The 24,537-nt window shown below is 40.1% G+C and overlaps 1 protein-coding gene across 1 annotated transcript in view; it reads left to right on the top strand.

Moving 5' to 3' along the window:
- The window catches only part of LOC139341106 (zeta-sarcoglycan), a 325,973-nt gene that overhangs the window by 253,799 nt on the left and 47,637 nt on the right, over nucleotides 1–24,537 (top strand). The window contains exons 5-6 of the mRNA XM_070977442.1: nucleotides 20,630–20,752; nucleotides 23,212–23,284. Of these exons, the coding sequence (XP_070833543.1) occupies nucleotides 20,630–20,752; nucleotides 23,212–23,284 (196 nt within the window). The remainder of the gene's footprint in view (nucleotides 1–20,629; nucleotides 20,753–23,211; nucleotides 23,285–24,537) is intronic.

The following is a 24,537-nucleotide window of genomic DNA, read 5'->3' as shown; positions in this document are numbered from 1 at the left end:
GTTCAGAGCAGGTTAAATATAAAATGAAGTTAGCTGTGAACTTTTGGTCCTGTCTTGTTGGGACATAATCTCTGTTTCAGTCTCCTCATTACAAATGTTCAGTAGCCAGTGGCAGCAATAAAAAGCCCTCTGAACATTTTTCTCAGAGCTGGAACACAAAGAGACACAATCATTTTTTTGAGGCTCTCAAGTAGTATGTGCTGCAATGTAATTAACGTCTCAGATTATGACAGGACTTGCTGTATGTGTAGTAAGTCCAGGAGGTGTCAGTTTACCAGTCATGCCTTGCTTATTCATTTTGGGCTGATTCATGTTCTATGATGGATTCTGTGATTCTTTGATGTGTCTGTATTGTTATAGAACATCCTAGTCATCAAGTGGTGAATGGTAAAGCAAAAATTTCTATGGACAATGCATCAATTTACACAGAGCAGATCAAGCAGGACAGGAAGTCAGGCACCGGAATGTGAATCCGGTAAATTTTCAAAGTAAAACACCTTGTGCAGACTCAATCATACATCAATAAACAAAAAAAGGAAACTACGAGGCTACCAGGCATACTTACCTTTGGTAGAAGCACTAAAATCAAAGGAAAATCAGCAAAACTTGAGCAAGTTAACAATCTAAGGCAGGCAAGACACTTCTGAAACACATCCAGTGGGGTGTGCAGCTGTGTGGGGGACGGAATAAAACACGTGAGTGCCGTTATACTCTCTCACATGGTTTGTACACATTAATGATTGCCTTCGAAGGTGTTCATTTGAACCAGTTGGAAACTATGACAGCTCACTATTGACAGTTTTTTGTTAACTTTCATGACTTGCCTGGTTTTTTCATACTGCACATACTTTCACTTGTGATAATACATTCAAATTCATTTCTTAAAGGAAGCCAGACAGCGTGGGTAGAAATCATCTTTTACGATAGTGAAATCCTTGAAATGAGACAGAAAAAGATCACTCACGAACTCCACCCCCAGAGAATTACACTTAGATACTGTGTCTGAGCTCTAGTCACTCTTTCCTCAAGCTGGTAATGTTTCCGTGTTTTGTTTGTCTCCACGTTGCTCTTTTTGAAGGACAAATCTGATTTGACTGCTCCTGAGCTGCTTTTTTTTTTTTTTAATATTGGACATGATTGTCACATAAGTACCCTTATATCACAACATATTTTCATGCTTCCCTTGTATTCTGTGCCACTCTTGTCATAGTATTGGCCTATAGTGAGTTTACACTGACTTTACCCAACTTCATGGCATATTTATCCCCCAAAAATGTCTGTGATTAGGTCTTCTTAGTTTGGATGAGACTGCTGTTGAGATCTGGCTGCTTATTGATACCAAGTAGAGATTTGATCAAGGGTCATCATTACAAACACATTACAAAAGAACATTTAAGCGGGGTAGATATGAAGCACTTTTTTTTTTTTTTTAAATGGGTATAAATGTAGATGTAAATGTAAATGTAAAGACAACTAATCATATTCATCCACACACATATCAGCCAATGGGACACCAACACAGAGATGGGTTTGGTTTATGGTCAAGTGATTTCAGAGAGGCACGGGGAGCTGACTTAATCCAGAATGCAATCAGATCCATCATAAATAAATCACTCACAGAATAAAATAAAAGTAAACTTAGTGATGTGGAAACATTTTCCGCTTCAGCATGTGATTTGACAAGCCGCAAAATGTTAACAGCGTGTGTGTGGGCAGTGGGAAATGTGGCTGCACATGGAAATGAAACATGACATGCATCAAATTTACCTCTCAGTGTAGTTCAGCCTTTATCCCTGAAAACATTTGCAAATTCAGAATGAATTATTTGCTCCCCACCTGACGCCTCGAGGAAGCAGATGTTTATGTTGCAAAACTGAAGGACTTTGAATCACCAATAAAAACAGAATCCACTGGCCTATGGGAGTCAGTGAGTTGTCATATAACCTAACCTCGGAAGCTTTGGAAATCAAGCTGTCATCTTGAAGCGTTTACTGGTGACGTCAAAATTCTGCAAGTTTCAAAGACAGAAGCTCATTGCTGAGTAGCATTTACAGTGTGACAGGTAAGGTGGATGATATTTTCAGGTAGAAGGCTCCTCTTTGCTGTCTTTCTCTTTTGATGTGAATACAGCGTATAGATATTCATCTCCTGTAGGCTGGCCGGGCACTTCTAGTGTCTTTTTACACACACGCACAGTCTTTCCCACTTGGAAGCTTTGAAATCCCTGACAGCTCGCCTCCTGCTGTTAAAACTCCCCAAAGCTGCTTTCCTCACCAAGAAAAGCACTTTAATGCCTATGTGTGTCTGAGTGAGTGTGTGTCTTCGTGCCTCTCTTGCAGTCAGCAGAATCAGTCTGTCTTAAAATCAGACGAGCCAGACAGCAGCAAACTTAGTCAGGCTTCTCCGTGATGACACGAGCAGTGTTGTGCGACCTAACTTGTGTAGTTGTTGGACTTACACGTGCACATTGATACAGAATCATGTTAGTCATATGCTCTTTGTGTCCCGCTCATGCGCAGAGATGCAAATTACACACAAACCCTAACTTTCTGTCACACGCTCACATTCACGCACACACAGCCACAACTTTGGGCTAAGATTGCCCAGACACGGGGAAACCTGCCAAGCAAGCAGGAGTCCTGTCAATAAACACTTTGTAACACAGAAACACACTCTCCCACTCACACACTAAAACACACACTAAAGACCTCAGTGGCTTGCTGATGGGATGAAATGGGACAGAAGGAATCCCCCAAGGAGCTTCTTCTATTGGGCTCAAGAAATCTCTTGGTCTCCTCATACCACTGCCTCCTGTTATCCCTGTGCTGACTCAGCAGAACATTTCACACACACACACACACACACACACACACACACACACACACACACACACACACACACACACACACACACACACACACACACACACACACACACTCTGTCTCCTCTCTCTTTCTTCAGTATCCTCATGGGGATACTCAGAAATCCAGATGAAAGCAAGACGGTAACCTCTCCTCACCAGACACCGGAAGCAGAGAGGTTCCACCTCAGTAAACCCCTCATTAGTATTCATCACTGAAACCCGCAGAGGAGCAGCTTGCTCTAGCTTGTACAAGAGGTACAGGATCATCAAAGTCAGTGGTATGGAAAGGTGAAATGCCCACGAACGCTTAACATAAAACACAGACACAGGTGCACTGACACCTGATTACACATTAGATGGTGAAATAGGTCCTAATTTGAGCTGAAGCGAGGCGGAATGGGGCAAGGAGAGAAAGACCATGATGCTGTGGTGGAATCACTGTATCTTGGGACAAAAGGAGGAAACAACTGTCAAGATAGCATGTTAAGGTAGTCAGTTTGTTGATTGATAGAAATTATTAGACATACAGTATATCACCAAAATAGCTCATCAGCTTGGACAGCGTTGGTCCTGAATGCTCTTTCAATAGACTTTGTCGTTCAGTGCTTGTCAACATCAAGAGGTAACTGATGAATGTTGAATTTTTAGTACTTTGATAGCCAGAAATCCTACAGGGTACTGTCAGTAAACTACTCTGAGCATTCCCATGTTGTCCAGGCTGGTCAGTCGGTGGAGCGTGCGCAGAGAGACCCAAAGGAACAGCAAGTTTGGCAGAAAAAGTGGATTGCATTTTAATCTTTTGACCCTCCACTGTGGTGATGAAAATGGCTTGTTTAGGGCGTGCTCAGACCGTGCCATACTCAACTAAATATCATAAGACAGATAGAAAAACACACACACACTTTTACCTTGTGGCCCCATGAGGGCCCATCTTCGATAGAGAGGGTCTGAGTACATGTGTTGGCCTTGGGCTTCCCATCTCAGTTTTATTGCTCTCTCTCTCTCTGTCTCATCCCTTCATCCCTCCTTTTCCTCTCCATCCTCCCCGTCACTGTCAGCTCGTTAATGTGAGTGAAAACCTGTCATCTTTGTCTCCTGAATAGCCGATCATAAAGATGATGAGTGAACTTGGAGTTTTGAAGCCATACCCTTTCACCCGCCTAGGCGATGATGTCTCAGCACTAGAGGCAGTGCTGCGGTGTCAAAATGGCCTCCAGTGGAGGAAAACACAGCATGCAGTGGGATTATTATTTTGACTGGAAATATGTGCCTTGTTGGCTGAGCAAACATTATTCGTGTAAAATAATATGAATCTTGCAACCACAAGTCAAACCTCTAGTTGTCCTGTAGTTGTACACAAAATGCTTTCTTGATGCTTCAGGTTGATATCAGAAACAAGGTGTCTTAGAAATCCACTTTGTAAAGCCTTAAATGTATGTTTTCACTTATAGTAAAGAAAGCAAAAAATACAATAATAACTGCTGAAGACAGTTTTATGTTAGCTTGTTTAACACAAGTGAGGCTGTGCACCACAGAGCATAATACTGACAAGTGCTTAAACTGGCCAGCACAATTATTGTTCACTGTTTATTTCCCATTCCCGGCCTCTTTACCTGCGTGTCTGTCTCTTGGCAAAGCTTGCAGTCACTACGGCCTGTGTGTGTGGTGTGTTTATGTTCTGGTCTTATTGACTTTTCATTTTTCTAAGTGCGTGGTGCAGATAATGAATGTTCTTTCTCCCCAAGCAGGGAAGGCATTGGTAGCTCTCATTACCTCAGTCATTGTGTGTGTGTGTGCCACAGAAGCCAAATGCATTTTGGGAAGTGTTTGTGGGTGCAGTATCTGCGTGTGCATGTGTGGTCAAAAGGTTGGATTTTGGGAGGTGACTGTTTTACTATGTGAGCAGCGAGAGCCTCATTCATTCATACAGAACCCTCCAACTTTAAAAGTGACTTTCAGCGCTCAACTTTTCCCTCTCTCTTCTACATACTCTTCCTCCTCTTCACTCCCTTCCTCATCCTCTCTTCTCCTGTCCTGTTGTGTCATTTGTACCTTTCACTCCCCCTTTTTTTAATCATGCACAGACCGCATCTCTTATTAAACCAGTGAATTCCCCGCTGACCTTGTTACCTTCTCCTTAACTCTGCCTTACATTTATCACTTCATTATCTTTACCCTCGTCCACTAATTATGCTCCAATTTATCTAGGAGGAATCACTCACCTCGATTCTCTGTAATGCGGCTCAAAAAGTGGATTATCAAAGCAGGAAAATTAGTGGACTGAATGGCAAAGGCCAGAGTAATAGATAGTAATGATTTGTGGTAAAATGTGTGCTGAATTTCCTCCATGAGAGTCAAATTCGGTCACGTGTTGGGTTGATTTATAGCTGTAGTAATGTAATATACAAAATTTAGTTAAATTTATTTTTGTTGTTTGCAGGAAAGCACACAATTATAAGGAAGCGCAGCAGCTTATTTACATGCGTTGTCCGTGGCCAGGTAGACAAAAAGCAACCCCAGAACAGCAAATACACCACATAAAACTGCACAATACATACAAGGCCATCAGTGTACGATCATATATAGAAACGATGAATACAATAAATACAAGGCAATCAATGGTGGGGACATTTTTCTGCTGCCTTTAGCCAAAGCTTGAGGTTGGTTTTGAACACCACTGAGCTTCCTGAGTCTCTAATATTAGCAGGTGTAGAATTCAACGTCCCACTTCTTTAAGCGAGGAAGCACATTGACCAAAGGCTGTCTTTCTGAAGCAGCACAGATTCACCCCTAGTCATCATATTTTGTTTTCACTCATTCTCAGGAACATGGCGTCGCTCTTGCAGTTAAACAGTTGAATGTCGGTTAAAATTGGTTTGCAATTAGTGTGTGGAATAAGCACTTGCAAAGCCTTGCATAAAATTCAATTGTTCCATTACACACAGTCTAATTATGAACCTACATCTTTGCAAATCCCCCTCTGAGAAACAAATGATGTACATAACAATCATATTTCACAGTGATCACATTTTCAGCTAGAGTGAGATCTTTCTGGCTTGATTTGGCTGGCTGAGAAAGGGAGATACTAAGTAGTCTAATTTTATCTCTCTCTCTCCCTCATCCAATCAGCAAAGTTCAGACAGCACGTCTTCCTCAGTTTATGCTGCCTCTCTATGATCAAATCAATGGTTGTAATGAGGCAATTAAAAATGCATAGAGCTGCGCATGAAAATACTGGAATACACTTAAGGACTCAATAAAGGCATGGACTTATTGCCATTGTTGTCATTTGTCCTTATGATTGCACTTTAATTGCACAAAAGCTAATTGGCTGCATACTCTTTTGGCTGCAAAATGGCAAATATTTCTTTCATCACTTGGTCATATGTGTGGGTATGTTTGCTGTAAGGATTTGATTTAATGGACCGTATAAAGTCAACCTTCTGCACCAGTGACCTATCGGCTTCATGCTGTTTGCTAGCGGTCACACACAACAATAAAATGACAGATATATATATAGTGCTTCAAGCAGGAGTGCACTCTTCTTGCCTCTGCTATTGCGGGCACATACAATAAAGGATGTTTGATGATTTTAATAAAGCAGCTTAGTAATCAAATTTCTTTCAAATGCCTAACCAGTGTCCATCATAGGAAGTGCCTGAATGATATCACATCACTACATATACTCCGACCCTCTAACAGCCTGGTTTATGTTCGCACACTTATGTCATGAAATATGACAATGTAGTGCAATTGAATGTAGTAGATTCACACTAAATAAAAACTCAAAACACTTATAATGATTGTTTGTTTTGTTTTTTTGTTTGTTTTTTTAGACATTGGCAGAGGTGCATTGATTCATTTTTGCAGTCATCTTTGAAGTAATTGTTTGCGGTATTGGATTTCATTATATTCTAAGGCGTACTTTTTATTTTGTCCAGCTTTGATAGCTGCATCACATTATGGGCGCTGGAAAATGTTTTATCTGTTATTGAAGTATCGAATGGAACATTGTAAAAGCTACAGCATTATTTTACTGTTTATGCATTGGAAGGAGTTATACGACCATGAACAATAACCATCTGCTTTTTCTGTTTAATAAAAGGACATTAAAATATCAGAAAAACGCTGCTTGGTGACGTAAGTCAATTGCAGACACTGTTACTTTCAGGCAATAAGGAAGACTTTATGTGTGTTTATGAGCGTGGAATGTTTATTGCAAGGACAGCAGAAAATTGTTTGCCATAAAGCAACAGTGTACAGTCTCGCTTAGCATCCAGCTTAATGTCGGCACAAAATCACCTTGTCAGGAACTGAGGAAGGTTGTTTTATGATGCCATCACTGTCCATGTAACACTTAAATTTGCAACCATCCAACCAAAAACTGCTTGTTCCAACTTTCCCCAGAAGCCAATCAAAAAGGATATCGGTTAGTATTTCTTACATTTGATAAATGTTTAAGTCAAGCTTGGTCACCAAACAGAAGTTAAGGAAAGTTTGCAACCAGCAACAATGCAAACTGACAAAAAGTTTTCTCTGGGACACACTAATAATGTCGAACAGCATTTTCTTTTTCTGCATTGTCTGTGTTAAAAACATGAATAATGCAGAGTGCACCATGGTTGAAGAATCTGCCACAAGGTCAGAGCAATGTCTCAGTATTCCTTTAGGCATGTTTGGAAAGCAAACATTTATAACTGTATGCATCTTGAGCAAAAAGATAGAATGCCCAAGCTCCCCTCTAGACTTGCATTCAGTTTTGAACAGCACTACAGCCCCTTAGGCACTATTGTCATGCTTCGTTTTCCATTTTAGGCACTAAACTGACGCAGTTTTCCAGGTGGACTTTCAGTAGCTGGAAATAATGAAACATGCTAAATCAATTTTTGCAACTGCAAGTTGCAGAGTAATAAAAGAATCAAGGGACATTCATGAAGTAGGTTAAATCAGACGTCATCTAAGCTCTGCAAAAACCATTTAATGTGAGCACCACGCTGCCTAAAAGCAGTTGGCACTAGGCTTTTATTGCAAATATAAAAGGTCAATTAATAAAGTGTCTCAGTTAAGGCTCACTAACTCATATTTAAATGCAAGATTATTATCTCTTGCAGCTTGCATTTGCCATGACTTCAGGATATTAATGTAATTATGTTCACAGAGGCATGTAAGTCACTAGAAAGCCATAAAGATCAGATATACCCTAGGCTGTGAGTTCTTTTCCAACAACAGCAGCAACTCCAGATTGTCTGCTGTGCATGTGAACGGGAAACTTGGATCATTTTTTGATGTCATGCTCTTTGGTCATGTGACATAGTATAATATGATTAGGTCTGGGACCGGGGCGTGCCTGGAAGTTTGAAAGGCACAAAGGCTGACAGGGAAGTGAGCGGGGAACGTTCTTCGATGTTCCGAGTGTTCGGTCTGATCCCACGGAGACTCGTACTGCCCCATGAGAGACATGTCATAATGTGCACCATTTGGCCTGCAAACTTTGAAAGTTGCCAGCCCAGCCATTGTTTTCATTTATTTATCCGTTTATATTTTACCTTTCCATCTAGTTGTAAATAATGAAAGACAAAAGCGACAGGTAGCACAGCTCTTTTCCTCCTCCTCCTTCCTCATATGATTTTTTTCACTGTATTTTTTTGGTAAATAAGTCATATTTTCATAGCCTGTTACATAAAGCAGGTTTAATTAGTTCAACTCAAACTGCTGTCCATCCCTCTAAGCTTGATCCAAGTTTCACCTTAAGTATATTCTCTTTGTATTGTTCTGAATTAAGTATATGTCAGAACAGATTAGCAAATGATCACATTTTGTTTTATTAATGTTTCAAGTTTGGACAATATGATAATGTAATCCAACATTTGCTAGTAGTCTTTCATATTCAAGTTCTGTGAAGTACGCACACAGCTAATGTTAAATTTATCAATGTGACACAGGCTGCAGTAATTTCCGATTCAAAATAATGCTAAAGTGCAGTACGAGCACAGTATTCACAATAGTCATCATCTGGCTTTTAATTGCACAAGAAAAATGCATCCTTGCTTTAACTATTTTTGCATATTATTCATGGACTTGAACTCAAGTCAACACAATTTCAAGGTTTGCACTGTAAAAACCTGAGTTACATGGCAGTTCAGTAGCATGGAGATCATCCCTTCCTATAGACACAGAGTCAACTGTATGTGCACTGGTGCTCTCTAATGTTCAGCTTTGCTTATGTTTTATTGGCTTTCAGTTAAATATTTACTCTCCATGCTACGTATATGTTTAATATGGGCTGCTCTGTAGCCATAAACACTTGAGTCCTCTCTCCTCAACCCTGTCTTCTTAATTGTGAATAGCCAGATCAGATTGTTAATAGATCAGCCTTAATTTAGTCTAATCACATGAGCTCTGAGTTGTCTAAGTAAAACTGCTTCAATCTGGTTATGTTTGACTATTAATAAGCTCTGCTTTTCTCGCCATCCTTTATAAAACACCATGGCAATTGTCTGTTTTGTCAAAACTAGGATAAGATTTTTCTGGTTTCTGTCACCAGGATGTGTTTGCATTAGCAAACACACTCACAGAACAATCAGAAAAACCTGAACCACAACGGTATTCTGCACGCAGACAGATTCACCATGATGGCTGTGCTGCACATCAACGCAGTCTAGACAGAAGAAACATAGCCAAGACAAGGAAGAGAAAAAGAATCACGACAGATTGATTGAAAAATTATACACGGGATGCACAATGGAGGATTGATTTGAATCAGATCAACTGTCATACTAACATTCCCTTTAAAGGAAAATCTTCAGTTGGTCCTCAGCTGAGTAAGGGGAGCAAAGATAATTTAGTGAAATGTAGTTTACTGAATAAGGTCCCCTGTTTTCATTTGAAGTAAGCCCTAAGCTAGCAATATCATGAATCGTGTTAACACTGACAATAGTCGTTTAGTCGTGTTTGGGCCTGCGTGGCTCAACCTTTGCCTGCCTTTTCATCTGCACCTTCCACCATTTCATCTTTCCTCCATCCCACAGCCCTGACTCCAGAGATCAGGTTGATTAATGCAAATGACAAACGGCGCTCATTTATCTCTCCCTCTGTCTCCTTCTCTCCTCCCTTACTATATTAATGACTGTAATCAACTCTAAATAAATAATTTGTGTCCCTCAGTGCATGAATCTCACCCTCCCACCTGTGGCAAGTTCAAAAGTTGGATTAAAAAGTGCTTTGCAACGCAGTTTCTCCCTTTCACCCCAGCATTTCCTTCTACTCCCATTCACATCTCTGTCCTCATTTATCTTTGTCTGTTTCTTTTGAGAGACACCTTGAAGAGATTAAAGGTGTGCTGTGGCGCAGCTGAGGGGCCGTCTCTCTCTTTGACTGGTAGAAACACAACGATGCAGTGACCAGCTTGTTTCCTGCTGTTGCATCATGGCCATGTTGCATGCTGTTTACTTTCAAATGGCCAAAATAATACAGTAGTTTTCTCTTCTGCCCCCCCTTCTTTACCCCTATTATTCTCTCACAATGCTGCCGTTTAGCTCTTCAGTTACAGTCGCTCTCTTTACGCTCCTGTCAAGTAATTTTGCACCAAGTTGGCTCAGAACTCACTGCGTGTTTGTCATGTTTCTCATGCATTAGAAGGGGACATGTTGAATGGCTGAGGTTGTTACAAAGACTGGGCGCTGTCTATTCACCAAAGATATAAACACACACACACACACACACAATCTTACTAAAGTTCATTATCATTTTTGCATTATATTTCTTTCCATACACATTCACAAACACAGGGGGAAAAAGAATAACAGAAACAACTCTCAGTATAATGCAATTCAGCACAGCTGCACATTGTAAACTTCATGAAGGTCAAATTAGTAACAACACAATTCTGCATGATCATAGCCTTGATCATTTAAAAAAAATGATAGTATGAGAACATTTTTTACACTGAAAGAACACATTGTCAAATAAAGGTGAGGTGAGCTTGTGTGCAGCCTGTGCAGGAATAAAAAGCAGGCCTGTATTAGCAGTGTCGTTAAGAAGAAGAGATAACATGATACACTACTCAACATGCAATCAGCACTTCAGAGACAGAAAACTAAGAATGTCTAAAAGATTGTCTTGCAACAAGTCTTGTGTATACAACAGTATTCTATGTTTAGTCAGAACGACATGGAGGAATATTGGATTTGTTGTGTTTCTTTGTATTTAGTACCAGGACATACGCCCCATGTTCCCCCCCATGTCTGCACACTGTCATCTATCAAATACAGGTAGTAGTGTACAATATTATGCCAGCTGATTTGAATTCTGGAATATGAGCTACCTTTTATTATTACTTTTGAGTAAAATGTTTTACTTTCCAATACGATGTGACTGAAAAGTACTTTTGTTTATTTTTTTTATTTTTTTTTATTTTTTTAAGTTAACAGCAAATGAATAACCTTTTATCAGCCACCCCAGCTTAACACCCCGCCAACAGCATTAAAGTGTACAAGCCAAAGTTTGGAGTTAACAGTAGGGAAACGATGAGTAAGAGCAGGCTCCCCTTAAAGCAAAATCAAAGCTATGGTCCTACTGTGGAGAAAATAAAAGCTGATGACTGGAACCTCAGAGCTTGCAAGCAATTAGAATACACACTTCTGTTTATTTTTAGAGTTCATTTAAATTCAGGGGCCCATAATAGCAACTAAAACACCCATGCAAAAAGTTTCATTGATGCATGTAGCAAAAAGCAAAAAATAAGAATTGTGCATTTTGTACATCCCATGTGTCTTCTGGATGTTGTCCCTCTTGTCACTGATAGGGCAACCCTTTTAATTGGTTGTGATGGGCATTCATGCTCAGAACCCTGAGGGCCCACTTGCTAACATGGAACCAAATGCACCCAATTATTTCCTCAGTGGGAATGATGCATTATTATTACTTCAAAAAAAGAACACTGGGAAACATTTTATTCAATATTTGATTAACTATTTCTACACATGTGCTGGGTGTTGCGTAATGAGGTTTGCACAAATCCCCCATCAGAAACATTTTCCCTTGCAGAACACACAAAAGAGCCCACTGGGCTTTTTCATATTCATTAAATTTGACATTCTAGACAGGAGGTGAACGGGAAAGCATATCAGCGTGACTCACTCAACAGAATGCTCATCTTAATCCACTGATAAGATTTGCCATGTTTGAATAACTAATCAGAAAGTTTAATGAGTGAAATCCAGCAAAAGAAAAAAAATTTCACCTGACATACAAAATTATTTTGCATTGTTTGTACCTTTTAACTGTACATCACAAAAGAACAAAAATGTTCTCTGTTACTCACACTATCGATGTTGTTGTGTTATTGCAATTACTATTTTTGTGTAATACTGCCTGAAATGTTGTATAACACACAGATAAACACATAGACATTCACTGGTTTGCAGGCATGAACAAGAAACCTTCCTTATGGTCACATAACTGAGAGAGAGAGAGCATTAATTTAGCCAGTGTGTATGCGTGGGTTGATGATCTTTGGAGCATAGCCAATAGGAGGCTTACTATAATCTAAGGGAGAGTTTGCTGCTGGAGTTAAGTTGACAGAATTGTCAAAAACACTGTTAGCAAAGTTTCTTTTCGAGGAAACAAACACAGATTTGTTTCTGCCTGAGGTCTCAGTGTCTCGTTTAGTGGATTTGGTGTCAGTAAACTTTGTGCATGAGTGTGCATGTGTGTGTCAGAGAGAGAGGAGTTCCTAAGAGCTGACATACTGTATCTCCAGCTGTAATTGTGCTGTTTGTGTGCCAGTCTGAACGTGTGATGCTTGTACCCCCAATTGCATCTCTGGATGCTGTAGCACAGCGTCTGTTCATCTGGCCAATGACCTCATGCTATCCATGTTGCCATCCAACTCAGAATCACACACACAGACACTTAACACATAATGTAAATATATGTAGTCTGAATCAAATTTTCTGTTTGTAGACGCACTGGATGAGTAAAAATACCCTTACACCTTCTATTATTGGCTAATTCCTTTCAGGCCAGCTGTTATGGCTCCAGAAAGTAGATTTTGCTCCTGCTCCTTCTGAAGAGGCCTACCTTTTCGTCTAGACTATGCTGCTGCGGAATGCGCCCTGCGTGGAGATTCAGGGCCAGGCTGTACTTCAATTCATAAAAGGTGAAAAATGATTTAGCCAATGGCCAGACCCAGCCAAGCATTAAGAGCAGCCAGAGAAATCTTAAAAACAGCCATAAAATTGACATTTAACCAGTGCAAGGACACTAAAGTTTGAGTTATATAACCTCATCTTTTGCTTAAAAGCCTTAATATGCATTTAGCATATTGCCAGAATTCTGACCTGAGGAAACTATAGTCATTTAAACGAGACATAATGTGATCGACTTTCGCTACATAGCCAAAGGATGAAAACTACCCAATTTTAGAAGTGCTTCTTGGCTGGAGAAAGTATTAGCATCCATACACTGTTTTGCAAATATGCATGGGTAGGGATGTATGCAAACACTATTCAAGAGCAGATGCACATAGAGAACAAATGTTTACATGAACATCACTGACTGTTTCACACACTCCTGTGATCTCTAATCTCCAGGACTGTGACAGAAGGATACTCAGGCAAAGAAAGGTGAGGGTGGTGGGGCAGCATAATCACAAAGCACATTGAAGCTGACTTTAATTAAAAATTCATCTTGACCTGTTTGGGAAAATCAACCATGCATGCAGTGTTTACTTGGCTTAGCCACACTCTTCTTTGTACCCATTCCCCAATCCTTTTACAGTGTCCTCTTGCGTTATATCCCATCATTGCTAGAAGCCCTAATTTAAAGCCTCAAATTAAAAATCCAGGATAGCAAACCCATATAACTTTATTATGGCCTCAATGCTTTAATGTGCAGTAGTAAAAAAGTTACACAGGGACCTTTTTAATGTCCCCTCATTAATTACAGAATACAAATTGAAGAACTCAAAATTTCCATTGAAGTGTGTGGAAAGTTTCATATATTATTTCTTTTGTTCTTATCCTGTTCAGAACTTAGCTTGCAAGCACAAGAGGAGGATCTCTTTAACAGGTGGAGTTAATTCAAAGTTGTGATGAAAGGAACCAACAAATGCATAAAAGTGACCATCAGGGGCAGCCTAGTTTAGGGACATCACGCTTCTGGTGTGTAGGACTGAGTTGGAGACATCAAATAGAAACACTTTCTCCAGCTGCAGCATCCAAACTGACTGATGTGCCCTTGAACATGTGACAAACCCCCCTCCCCTGTCATTTCAGTGGCGCTTTCACAGGCCCAACAGTACAAGGCTGTAATAGCCAATTCCTTGCTGTGCGAGTGTGTAGACCTCCTTCCGTCTTTTACCACCACCCACCTGCACAATTACCTTCCTACACATCCAGCAGACACAAAGCAACATTAGCATTCATTTCAAGTCAGGTTTCTGGCCACCAGATGAATACAAGTTCAATATTCAGTATCATGTAAGCTTTCCTTTGGTTTCCACCAACTGAGGGAAATATCTGTCTTTTTAGCTGCTAAATGCTCCACTGTGTTCCATAGCTGGTGGGGCACAAGGAGCACACAGTGGATTTATCAGAGCTTTTCACTGAAAGCAGCCATCTGTATCTGGAAACAAAGCTGATGGCAGCAGAGAGACTGAATCAAAATTGTAAAAGTTTTGGGGTGTTAAGTCAAAATAATGAGGTGAAAGATGCTATAAAGGTCTGTCGCGCTGCAGAGAGCTTCACATCATGTCGCACTTCCTAACAAACTATTGGTAAATGATGAATAGGTGCAAGCTGGGTAACTGTTCCGTGTTGCTGGATGCTTTGGGGTCTCTGAGTGACTTCTCGTTCTTTATAAATATCAGGTAAGGATGGGGACTTAAAAATCACAGCCATCACATGAAAATTCATAGTGGTGTTCTGAACAGCTCGCTCTAAAGCAAGGTGAGTAGAATATAGAACCAAGGAAGAGCAACCCTTTGGAGGCAGAAGTTGCCATACTGCATTAAAGTGTGATCGTGTCAAGATAGGACTTTGTTTTAGTACTCATCTCAAATCAAAGCAGATTGTAGAACATCACCTGTTGCATTATTTTCTCATAAGATAACCAAATAGAGAAAAACAGTTTCAGCACTTTCCCACATGCACTAATTCAGGTATTGCAGAAACTGTTACTGACGTCAGTAAGTTTGTTCAGCATGCATTCATGATCCCAAATCAAATGTTGTGTTTAAAGTGGTAATTAACTGACCATAGTGCTTTAGCAGCATGGTTAAAACATTAAAATATCTGCAGTATCTGCAGGGCATCCTAATAGTTCAGCAGACTGAAGTCACATGTTTGAAACATTAAAAAGTTCAGATCTGACTCAGAACCTCAGTCACATGCAGTGTATTGTAATGCTTCTTCCTCCAGCACCTCTCTTCATCAGTGAGATATTCTAAAAGCTTTATTATTACCAAAGGTTCCTGCTGGGGAAGGCACTTGTGAAAACAGAGGAGATCCTGTCAGGAAGTGATTATTTAAGTCAGCGCATCAATTAACATGTCCTTCTAACGAGGAGTCCTGTTGTTATTGGTGACAGCAGAATTACCTTAGTGTTATCAGTGGGAGAGACATTTTCTGGAGCAATTAATTGACCAACAGCATTTAATTTACACAGAATTAAAATGAGCTACCTGCAGATTGTGAACAAGATGAGCCAAAAAGATCAGCTAGTTATTAATGGACAAAGCACCCTCATGTTGCTGAACGTGTACATTGACAGGAGACATTTAACACGAGGAAGTTGTGTAATTTCAACGTGTCTAAATTTTGTTAGGTGTGCTGCTTGATGTTCTTTTTAGGCTTTATTCTTCTCACTGTTCTCAGGGTTAACAGACATTCAGAACAAACACTCAAGAAGTGACTATAGCTATATTAAGGCTTTCTTCCAGTTTACAGTGGAGAGGATTACTGACTGACACCTGACAGGACAAAACAGAGTATTCTCCATTGCTTACACTGCACCACTGTTCATTTGCATGAAGAACTGCTCAGCGGAGGTGTTCCAGCCAGCCGTCGCTCCACTTTCACTCTGTCGGTCCTCTCCTCGAAGCCATCATTTGAAGAAAATAACCTCTGGCCACTTTGTCTCATGCTGTTGCTGCACGCATATAGAGTACCTCATTGCCATAAACATTTCTTTTATTCCAAGGTTCATTTCAATTTGGCGTTAACGCCATAGGCACATTCATATGTAATCACACATTACAGCCCCAGTGCAAAGAGAATATTGAGTCATAATACTGAGGTGCAAGACCAGCGGTTGTATAATAAAGCTTCCAACAGTACAAAGAGTTGTTTCTAGTGAGAAAATGCGAACAAAATTCTAAGAATGATGACGTTTTCTGAAGCACCACAGATTAGATCGTGCAGGGATAATGTTTGTGGTTGATCTCATTAGAGATGTGCTAACATCTCCCACCTGACGCTTTAATGCTGTTCCACCAGCAATCACAGAAATTGATGAAAGCTGAGCCATTTTCCCCCTTTAACAGGTCTATCAAGTAGATTAAGTGCTAAAATTATGAGCATGGTAAATGAAAGCAAATAAATATAACAACTATCAGCATGTGAACAGGTTACTGTGCAAGTAACATTTTGGAGGCTACTTTTAAAGCATGGCTTACAATTTATTCAGCAGTGTTCATTTCATAAAAAAGTATTTTACATATTACAGCATGTCTGAATAAACTCTATAAGTAGGCCTTGTGATGTAACTGTCCATTTTATGACCATTATCACTAAGAGTGCATTTTAATTATGTTCTCTTTTTTTGATCAACCAATTTTTGAAAAGGATGCTTCATACCTGCTGCAGGGTCAAGCGCACCTCCTCACAAAGCAATAACTTTCTGTCCCTTCCTTGCTCAGAGTTTGTCTGAGACCTTTCCTCATTCACTCCTGAGAAAGGAGCCCTCGCTAGACATTTTCCGGCTAAGTATTATCAGAATGTTTGTGAAAATAGCCTCCAGGGCTGTACACTGTAAACATCCTGAGGCTAGATGTACTAGGTGGAACTAGGAGGAATATGTCATGTGCCCGTTCTAACTTTCGGCCTCCTAAGGTCTTGGTCTAAGAGGAATTCACAAAGCATGTTAACACCAAAAGTAGGTCCTAAGTCGAGAAGTTAGAGGCAGTGAGGAGTACTCCCAAGTCTTCAGCTTTCAGTCAGTAATTTGCCGCAGGTAATCACGTAATTTCTTTCTAAAAACAGAATAATAATGATCTTATAATCTATATTTTCATTATGCTTTTATTTGATAAGGATTCAATCAGCTCTCTAATGAAAACGATCCAATAACACCAGACATCACAGTTATTATAATGTTACTTGAGCACCTGTAAAATAGGGTGTGCATTGCTGATGATCTCAGCTGTCTGTCAGAATTATTCATCAAACCGAAAATGGACTCATCTGACCCCAAATGGTATGACGCTTCATGAAGTGTGCATCAAATAATCACCAACTGCAAAAAAAAAAAACAAAGGTGGCATTTGTGAGATTATCATGTAAAATCAGTGCTTAATGTTTGTTTTGTCTTTGTTTCATGTATGAAATTTGTGACAGTTATCAAAATATCAAAACAATTTCCTATGAAATCGATCCTTTCTCCATCCATCCATCTTCGGAATCTCCTTTAATTTGCTCCTCACACTCCTGTGCATTGATGATTATCTGCGTATGTCACCTGTGATACATCAATCACTGTGGACATAACAAAGGAGTTCACTCATGAAACATGCATGCTTGCAGCAGCTTAGTGAATTCCTCCTCAGAGAAAACTCTCGGTGAGGAACTTTGAGCATCTTTAGGAGGACTCCAGGTAAAATAAAATCCTCTGTGAATAGGGCTCCAGATCATTTAAACAAATGTTTTATACCTTGATTATTTTGAGAAAAGCCTGGCAAAGCTTTCCACTCATTGATTAACAGCTGCTGTCTCCCATCTGTCAATAGGCAGTAGATTATTAACAGTCACATGTTGTCTTCTATAACCTCTTTGTCTGATGCCACTGCTCTTCTATGGCATTTCATGTGTTATGCAAGTTCTCATTACCGCTGAAGCTGCTCACCTCCTGCTGTTTCACAATCTTTTGTACACCCTTACTGAGAACAAAAGAAGGCATTATTTCTGGGAATAAAACACAAATCTCTGGAAACATGCTGACCTGCACCCATGTTGGATTTCTGGAGTACGAGCTGTATCATAGGACGAAAGCTGAACAGCCAAGGAGGACTAGCTGAAAGTCTGAGACAGCAGCTAGCGCAGCACATCTCCAATTTAAACCAGCTTCACTTTGTCTTCATCTCTCCTTCTCAAATACGAAGCCCTCTTTTTTTTTTTCTTTCTTTCATTTCCCTCTCACCGTATTTCTCCCATCTCTAACTGTCAACCCTGCTACCCCTCCACCTCCTAAGCCTCCCCCTCCTATATATGTAACACACATACACACACCTTGCTTTAGAGTGAGCCGTTCGCAACACAAATCTCAATTGCTTTTTCACACAGTTGGTGGAGGAGCGGGAGGCTTAAGGAGGGAGAGATAGACAGGATAAAGACAGCAAGAGAGTGATGAGAAAAAGAACTTAATCCGAGATTGATGGCCGCTAATAAAGTTTGATTATTACTGACAAGGCAACTCTGGGTTTCTAATTGACACTTGTAATAGCCTGGGAGCCCAAACAGTGAAGAGATAGGCAGGGAGAGGCTTTTCTTTAGGCTCAGAAGGGTTGGAATAGCAGCACATCACAGTCCAAATCACAAAATGAAGGGAAACATGGCAGAACAGAGTGAACTAAAGGCAAACTGTCACTGAGACCACTGTTGGTGATTTGTCAACTTTGTCAGTAGATTGATCAACTTTTCAAACCTGGTTACTAACTTTCTCTTCAAAAGGCAACAAATCTGCTGAGATGTTCCACCTATAGGGAACAATGTCAATATTTTGTGCGTTGTGTGCAGTAATTTTCAATGAATAAAGACAAACAAAATGAGGAATAATGCTGATTTGTCCAACAGAAATTGCTATATTTAACTTTTATTTTACGGTCACTGTTTGTGCTATTTACGTAGGCTAGAAATGCTATTTAAATATGAAGGATCAGTACCTTTTGGTTATTTTTTCAGAATCTGAGCGTGGTGTGCAGAGTAACATTTTGGAAGGGACCTTGGCATTTTTGGCAATTTTGCTTCTTCACAGTACAGTACAATACAATACAATAGGTGTCTGCTTTTGGCTCGTGGCCCACCATTATCTTTCAATTTTGGCACTCCAAGGGAAAAAGTTTGGGCACCCCGGCCATTGACAATGGCCACTTACTTACCCTAGAAATGGGAATAATAGCAAATATATGTATATGTTAGAATTGTTTCTTTCTGTGTTTCTTCCTGCAGTGAAGACACCATGAAACGTAGCTCCAGAGGGAGGGTACAGAAGTGCTGCTCTGTGCGTGCTGTGGAACAAGGCAGATGTTTAGTAACATGTCAGCTCATTTTCGAGTTCTGTGGTTTGATTTCTTTTGGTTTCAGAGAGGTTGCGGAGAGATGGAAGCACAGACCCTCCATTTACTTTGCTGCAGTGTTTCCTGCGCAGTGATTACCAAAGCACTGCCTTTCCTTGTGGACTCAACTATCAAATACATTATTTCAACTGAAGTTCTTAAAACGTAACCTCAGTGCTTTGGTGCGAGTCAGCATCTCATCTCAGCTTTTTTTAAGGAGGAATGAGTTTGAAAGTCACATTTGTTTCTTTTCATTTAAGGCTTACTTCATTTTTAATGTGGATTGTATTCAACTTCGCATTGTTCATGGTGTGTAAATGCAGTGGAAATGTGATTATTACTGTGAAAAGGCAGTTTCTGGAATGAGTATTTCAAGATGAGGACGAAATTGTCATTTGTCCAATATATTGTCTTCACCCTATTCTTTGAATTTGCTTTGTCACACCCAGCATATTCTCTTCAAAGAGGAATTTTTGTCCTTGAGGCAAAGCCAAGTCCAGGGACTTTACAAACTCCAAACATAAAGCAGTCCTGTCTCACTGTTTTAGTTTGTTTGTAACATTTCACCTCTGGGGTCCCAGCACACGATCCATCTTTTCTTTGACAGTGTCCGTAATGCACACCACTTATGCACGCACTATTTGGTTTCCAAAGATTAAAGGTAATCTGTGGAGCAACATTTTCACATTATTTAAAGTCTGTTTTGCTAGTGTTATTAGATGATGTAAAATAATTTTAGATAACCAGTTCATGACAGCTGGTTAAAAGGGTCACTTCACCCAGGTTCTAAAAAAAGTATCCACCACGGAGCACAGAGTCAACAGTTTTCATATTGATTGTTTTTTTGTTTTTTTTTTCAGTGGAAAGCTGTTTCAACCCAGCTCATTCTGTGGATTATCCAGGCGAAGCGGGAAAATTGTTCTGTAGACAAAATCCATTCTTTTATGTTTTCTTACTGATTACATACCATTCAAACATGGATCATCCAAGTTGTCTCAGTATCTGTGCTGATGTTGCACTGCAGTCCCAGTAAGACAAATCATAGAGATGCTTGGCTGAGAGTGGAAATCTCTCTGTAGTCGTTCAAAATAAACCTTCGTGCACTAATGGTTCTGTAAGGAGGTCTGGATAAAAACATCTACCAGATGGTGCGTTTCGTGTGTGGTGAAAATTTTTAACCCAGTGCCTCCACCTGTCCATATCTCTCTCTTTGTCAGGTTCAGAAATGGTGGAGGCTCAGTGTCAGAGGTTCGAGGTTAGGAGTACAGATGGAGAGAGAGTCCTGTTCTCTGCAGATGAAGAGGAGATCAGCATCGGCACCGAGAAACTTCGAGTCACAGGTGGGGTACAGCACATAGTACAGCAAATACTGCAATATATATATATATATATATATATATATATATATATATATATATATATATATATATATATATATATATATATATATATATATATATATATATATATATATATATATATATATATATATATATATATTCACACAAAATCGCCAACATGTAAACAGTTATTTAAAATACTAAAACATTTGCAAATGTTTTAGAGGGCAATACATTTAACACATTCGGTAGAGCTCAAGGAAATGTAAACTTTAGTTTGTTTACCAACAATCTCCGCAGGGCCCCTTTAATATTGAGTATATTTAATTATTTCCAAATTTTTGTGCAGTACAAATTAATTGGTTTGGAGCTCTGTAAGGCAGAGGGAGACAGCTTCATTGTCTGACACCTACAATTCTCCCCTAAAGTGAAACTGAATTTGAATCCAGATATCTGACATATTGTTTAAATATAATGAGGATATTGTCTTGATGCATTGGTGCTTGTGATTAAAAGAGCATTTTTGTTTTGTTTGTTTGTTTGTTTTTTAAAGGGAAAAATAGACAAATCAATGAGAGGTCTGAGCAAAGCCAGGTGAATATAATTGCAGAGAAAAATAGACAGTGCAATTGAAGTGAAATGAATAGAAAAACTAAGAAATGAGATGGGAAAATTGTCCTTTGGCATGAAGTACAATATCAGTTTTTCTCAATTGTTGTCTCACTAAACAAGAGTGAAAAAATCAAAGTGAGTGTGTGTGTGTGTGTGTGTGTGTGTGTGTGTGTGTGTGTGTGTGTGTGTGTGCGTGAACATATCTGTTTGCATGTATGTTTAATAATGTTTAAATATGTCAGTAGTTCTATAATTGTATTTATTTAAGTAACACTCCAATTATGCCTTTACATAAACGCACAAATTAAATTTTCAAGGTGAACCACAACACACATACAGCCCAGGGTAACTGACGTGTCCATTAGAGGCACTTTGAAGGAATATTGCCATCGTTTACTTTTTGATGGCGGTGACAGAAGAGACATTTTTTAGATTTCGTTTTAAATTTAAGATGAATGGTTTCTCTACACGTTGCTGCCCTCTGCAGTAGCGAGAGTTATACAGCAAAGGCTGCGTCGCTTAGGTGGAAGTTTGGATGTAAGCCTCCTGTTTATGACAGTCAGCCAGTGAAAGCCCATGCCATGGCAGCTAGTGAGGTGTGACACTCCTGGGCTTGATTTCCATGTGTGAAAATATAAACCCAGTGTGAATCGTGTGGGTTCCAATGTACTGGCTCTGCTCTGAAAACACTTTGTGAGTATTGTGTACCAGGACAGGTGCCATGCAATTGGTATGACCAGCTAATAAACATTTCATGTACGCAGCAGAGTGCTCAGGAGAGTAACTCAGACCATTGTAAATATAGCGGTGAAACCAAAAGCAGCACAGTCAGAAGCTGGAATTAACATGGCCTATGGTTGACAAAGTGAGAAACATCATTGTATCGAGCAGTAATCAGAGATAGGAACACACGCTGCCATTTCCACCATTGTTGACAGAGCTGGGAGCTTTTCTTTTATCTTTTTCTTGGCAGTTGCACAAACATACACATTTGTGCAGTGTTCAGTGGGGCTTTGAATAAACCAGAGTTTCAACTGGAAAATGTAACAGTACCCTCCAAGTTTAGGTCCTTTGGAGGTTACACTTTGAAATAAATTCAGCATGTGCTGTTTGCAGTGTGTGGGCCTGCCAATGGGCAACAATTCCTTGTGCAGTATTAGATTTGTGGCAGTGCTGGGGACCCAACATGCTTTCTTCAGTCTCAGCAGGAGCCATGACCAGCACTTTCCCCAAGCATCTGTTCGGGGCAGCAGGCTAAAACAGAGGTGGTGGTGGTGTGGGGGGGGGTTAAACACTGCATTATGTCGGAGCCAGCCATTTCTACAGGACAGTTACTGTGTGTTCATACTGCATGCAACTATTTTGCATTAGTAAAACGTGTTTTTTGGGGGGGGGGGCAATGTAACGCCACCTGGGTGACATTTTATTAACATATCTGTAAGAAATACTGAACATAAGGAATCAGACATAAAGCGTGATTGAGGTATGGTTAACTTTAAACGTCTTTGTTAATGTTAAGGAAAGATTATGCCTTTGATTAAAGATTTTAAAACACTGACTTCCAGTGTGAGTCAATGTTAAAGTCTAACACTTGCACCACCCAGCTCCCAATCCCTACTACTCCCAACAGTGTTCTATGTCTTACCAGTAGATGTATACATTGCTACTGGAAATATGCCTGTATTTGAACATAATTTGTATGACACATGGAAGATCTGAGCACCGTGTCATGCATTTTAAGTGTCTTCCTCAGCTTCAAGAACAGAGACATGATGCAATATTATGCAGGCTTTCACACAAAAGATGTGTTTTCTTTTCCTTCCTTTCATCCACTGTTTCATCAACAGGGAACGAGGGCGTGGTGTTCAGCCACTCCGTAGAGACATCACATGTGAGGGCAGAACCCTTCCAGGACCTAAAGTAAGTAATTATTTTGTGAGTATGCATGGGTGTGTGTGTGTGTGTGTGTGTGTGTGTGTGTGTGTGTGTGTGTGTGTGTGTGTGTGTGTGTGTGTGTGTGTGTGTGTGTGTGTGTGTGTGTGTGTGTGTGTGTGTGTCAGACAAGCAGTCTGGCACTTTGTTCACTTTACAAGTTCCCCTTGTTAATATTTTAGTTGTGGTAGAATATTTATGAAGTGTGTGTTCCTGTGCATAATTACTATCCCAGTAACACCACAAATAACAATTTAGGGAAAAATGTGTCATGTGAAAGTTTAATCTGCTGAGTTAGCTAACTAGCCAGTCCTGTGGCACAACGCGCTTCTTACTTATAATCAGCTCACTGCAGAAAAAGGTATGCAGGTGATTGGCAGTCTGACAGGTCTGACAAGGGGAACAAAAGCCCTCTTGGCTACAGTGTACGTGAGTCACACTGTTGCCAAGTGGAGCTGTCCACTGATACTTGCGCTCAAACACATGTAGTGCAGGGTGCTCACCCACTATCTCTACATAGAAAAGAGTTTATTGCCTGTTTAGTTGTTTGAAACCGATCTGAGAGAATCGGGATCTTTTTAAGATGATAACTGATAGAAGGTCCTCCTCAGTATCTCTTACACAGTGCAGATTTCCTCAGCTAAGTCTGATCTAATGTTGCCTCCAACAGCTGCTCACACTGCTGGTTCATTAGGATGGGCCACACCAGCTAAATGTCATCGTCCTCTCTCCTGAAGTGAATTTTGGGTGTCTTTCAGGTGCATGTTAAAGTGTCAGCCACATTCAGGTATTATCAAACAGCTTTTAGTTGAAGTGGACTTGGCCAGAGGGGAAGACGCAAGCAGAGAGAAATGAATAGAAAGAGGCAGAGGTGAGGAGAGAAACAGAGGGGGAGATGAAGAAGTGATCAGGCATGGTGGAAGCCAAGATGTGTGGAATGCTCCATCCAAGGGAAAGAGTGGGGAAGGTGGGAAGCAGGCCTGGGGTAGGGGTGATGAAGAGGACAATCAAAAGACAGAAGAAAAAGAAGACAGAGAACAGAGGAGGGTGAAAGTTCAGGAGGAGGGGATGGGAGTTAGTTTATAGAAGAAAAGATTCAATCAAAGTGGCTCCTGCAGTTAGACTGAGTTGTAGCAGCAGCAGATAATAGCATTCAGTTAAAATATGAATGCATTTTGGGTGTGCAAAGCAGCAACACTTCCTGTCTTTTGAGACATGTAGAAAAGAGTTTAAAATAGTTT

The sequence above is a fragment of the Chaetodon trifascialis genome, chromosome 2 (genome assembly GCF_039877785.1).
Source record: "Chaetodon trifascialis isolate fChaTrf1 chromosome 2, fChaTrf1.hap1, whole genome shotgun sequence".
Taxonomy (NCBI): Eukaryota; Metazoa; Chordata; class Actinopteri; order Chaetodontiformes; family Chaetodontidae; genus Chaetodon; species Chaetodon trifascialis.
Note: the sequence above shows the minus strand (reverse complement) of the source record. Positions and strands in the feature narration are given on the sequence as shown.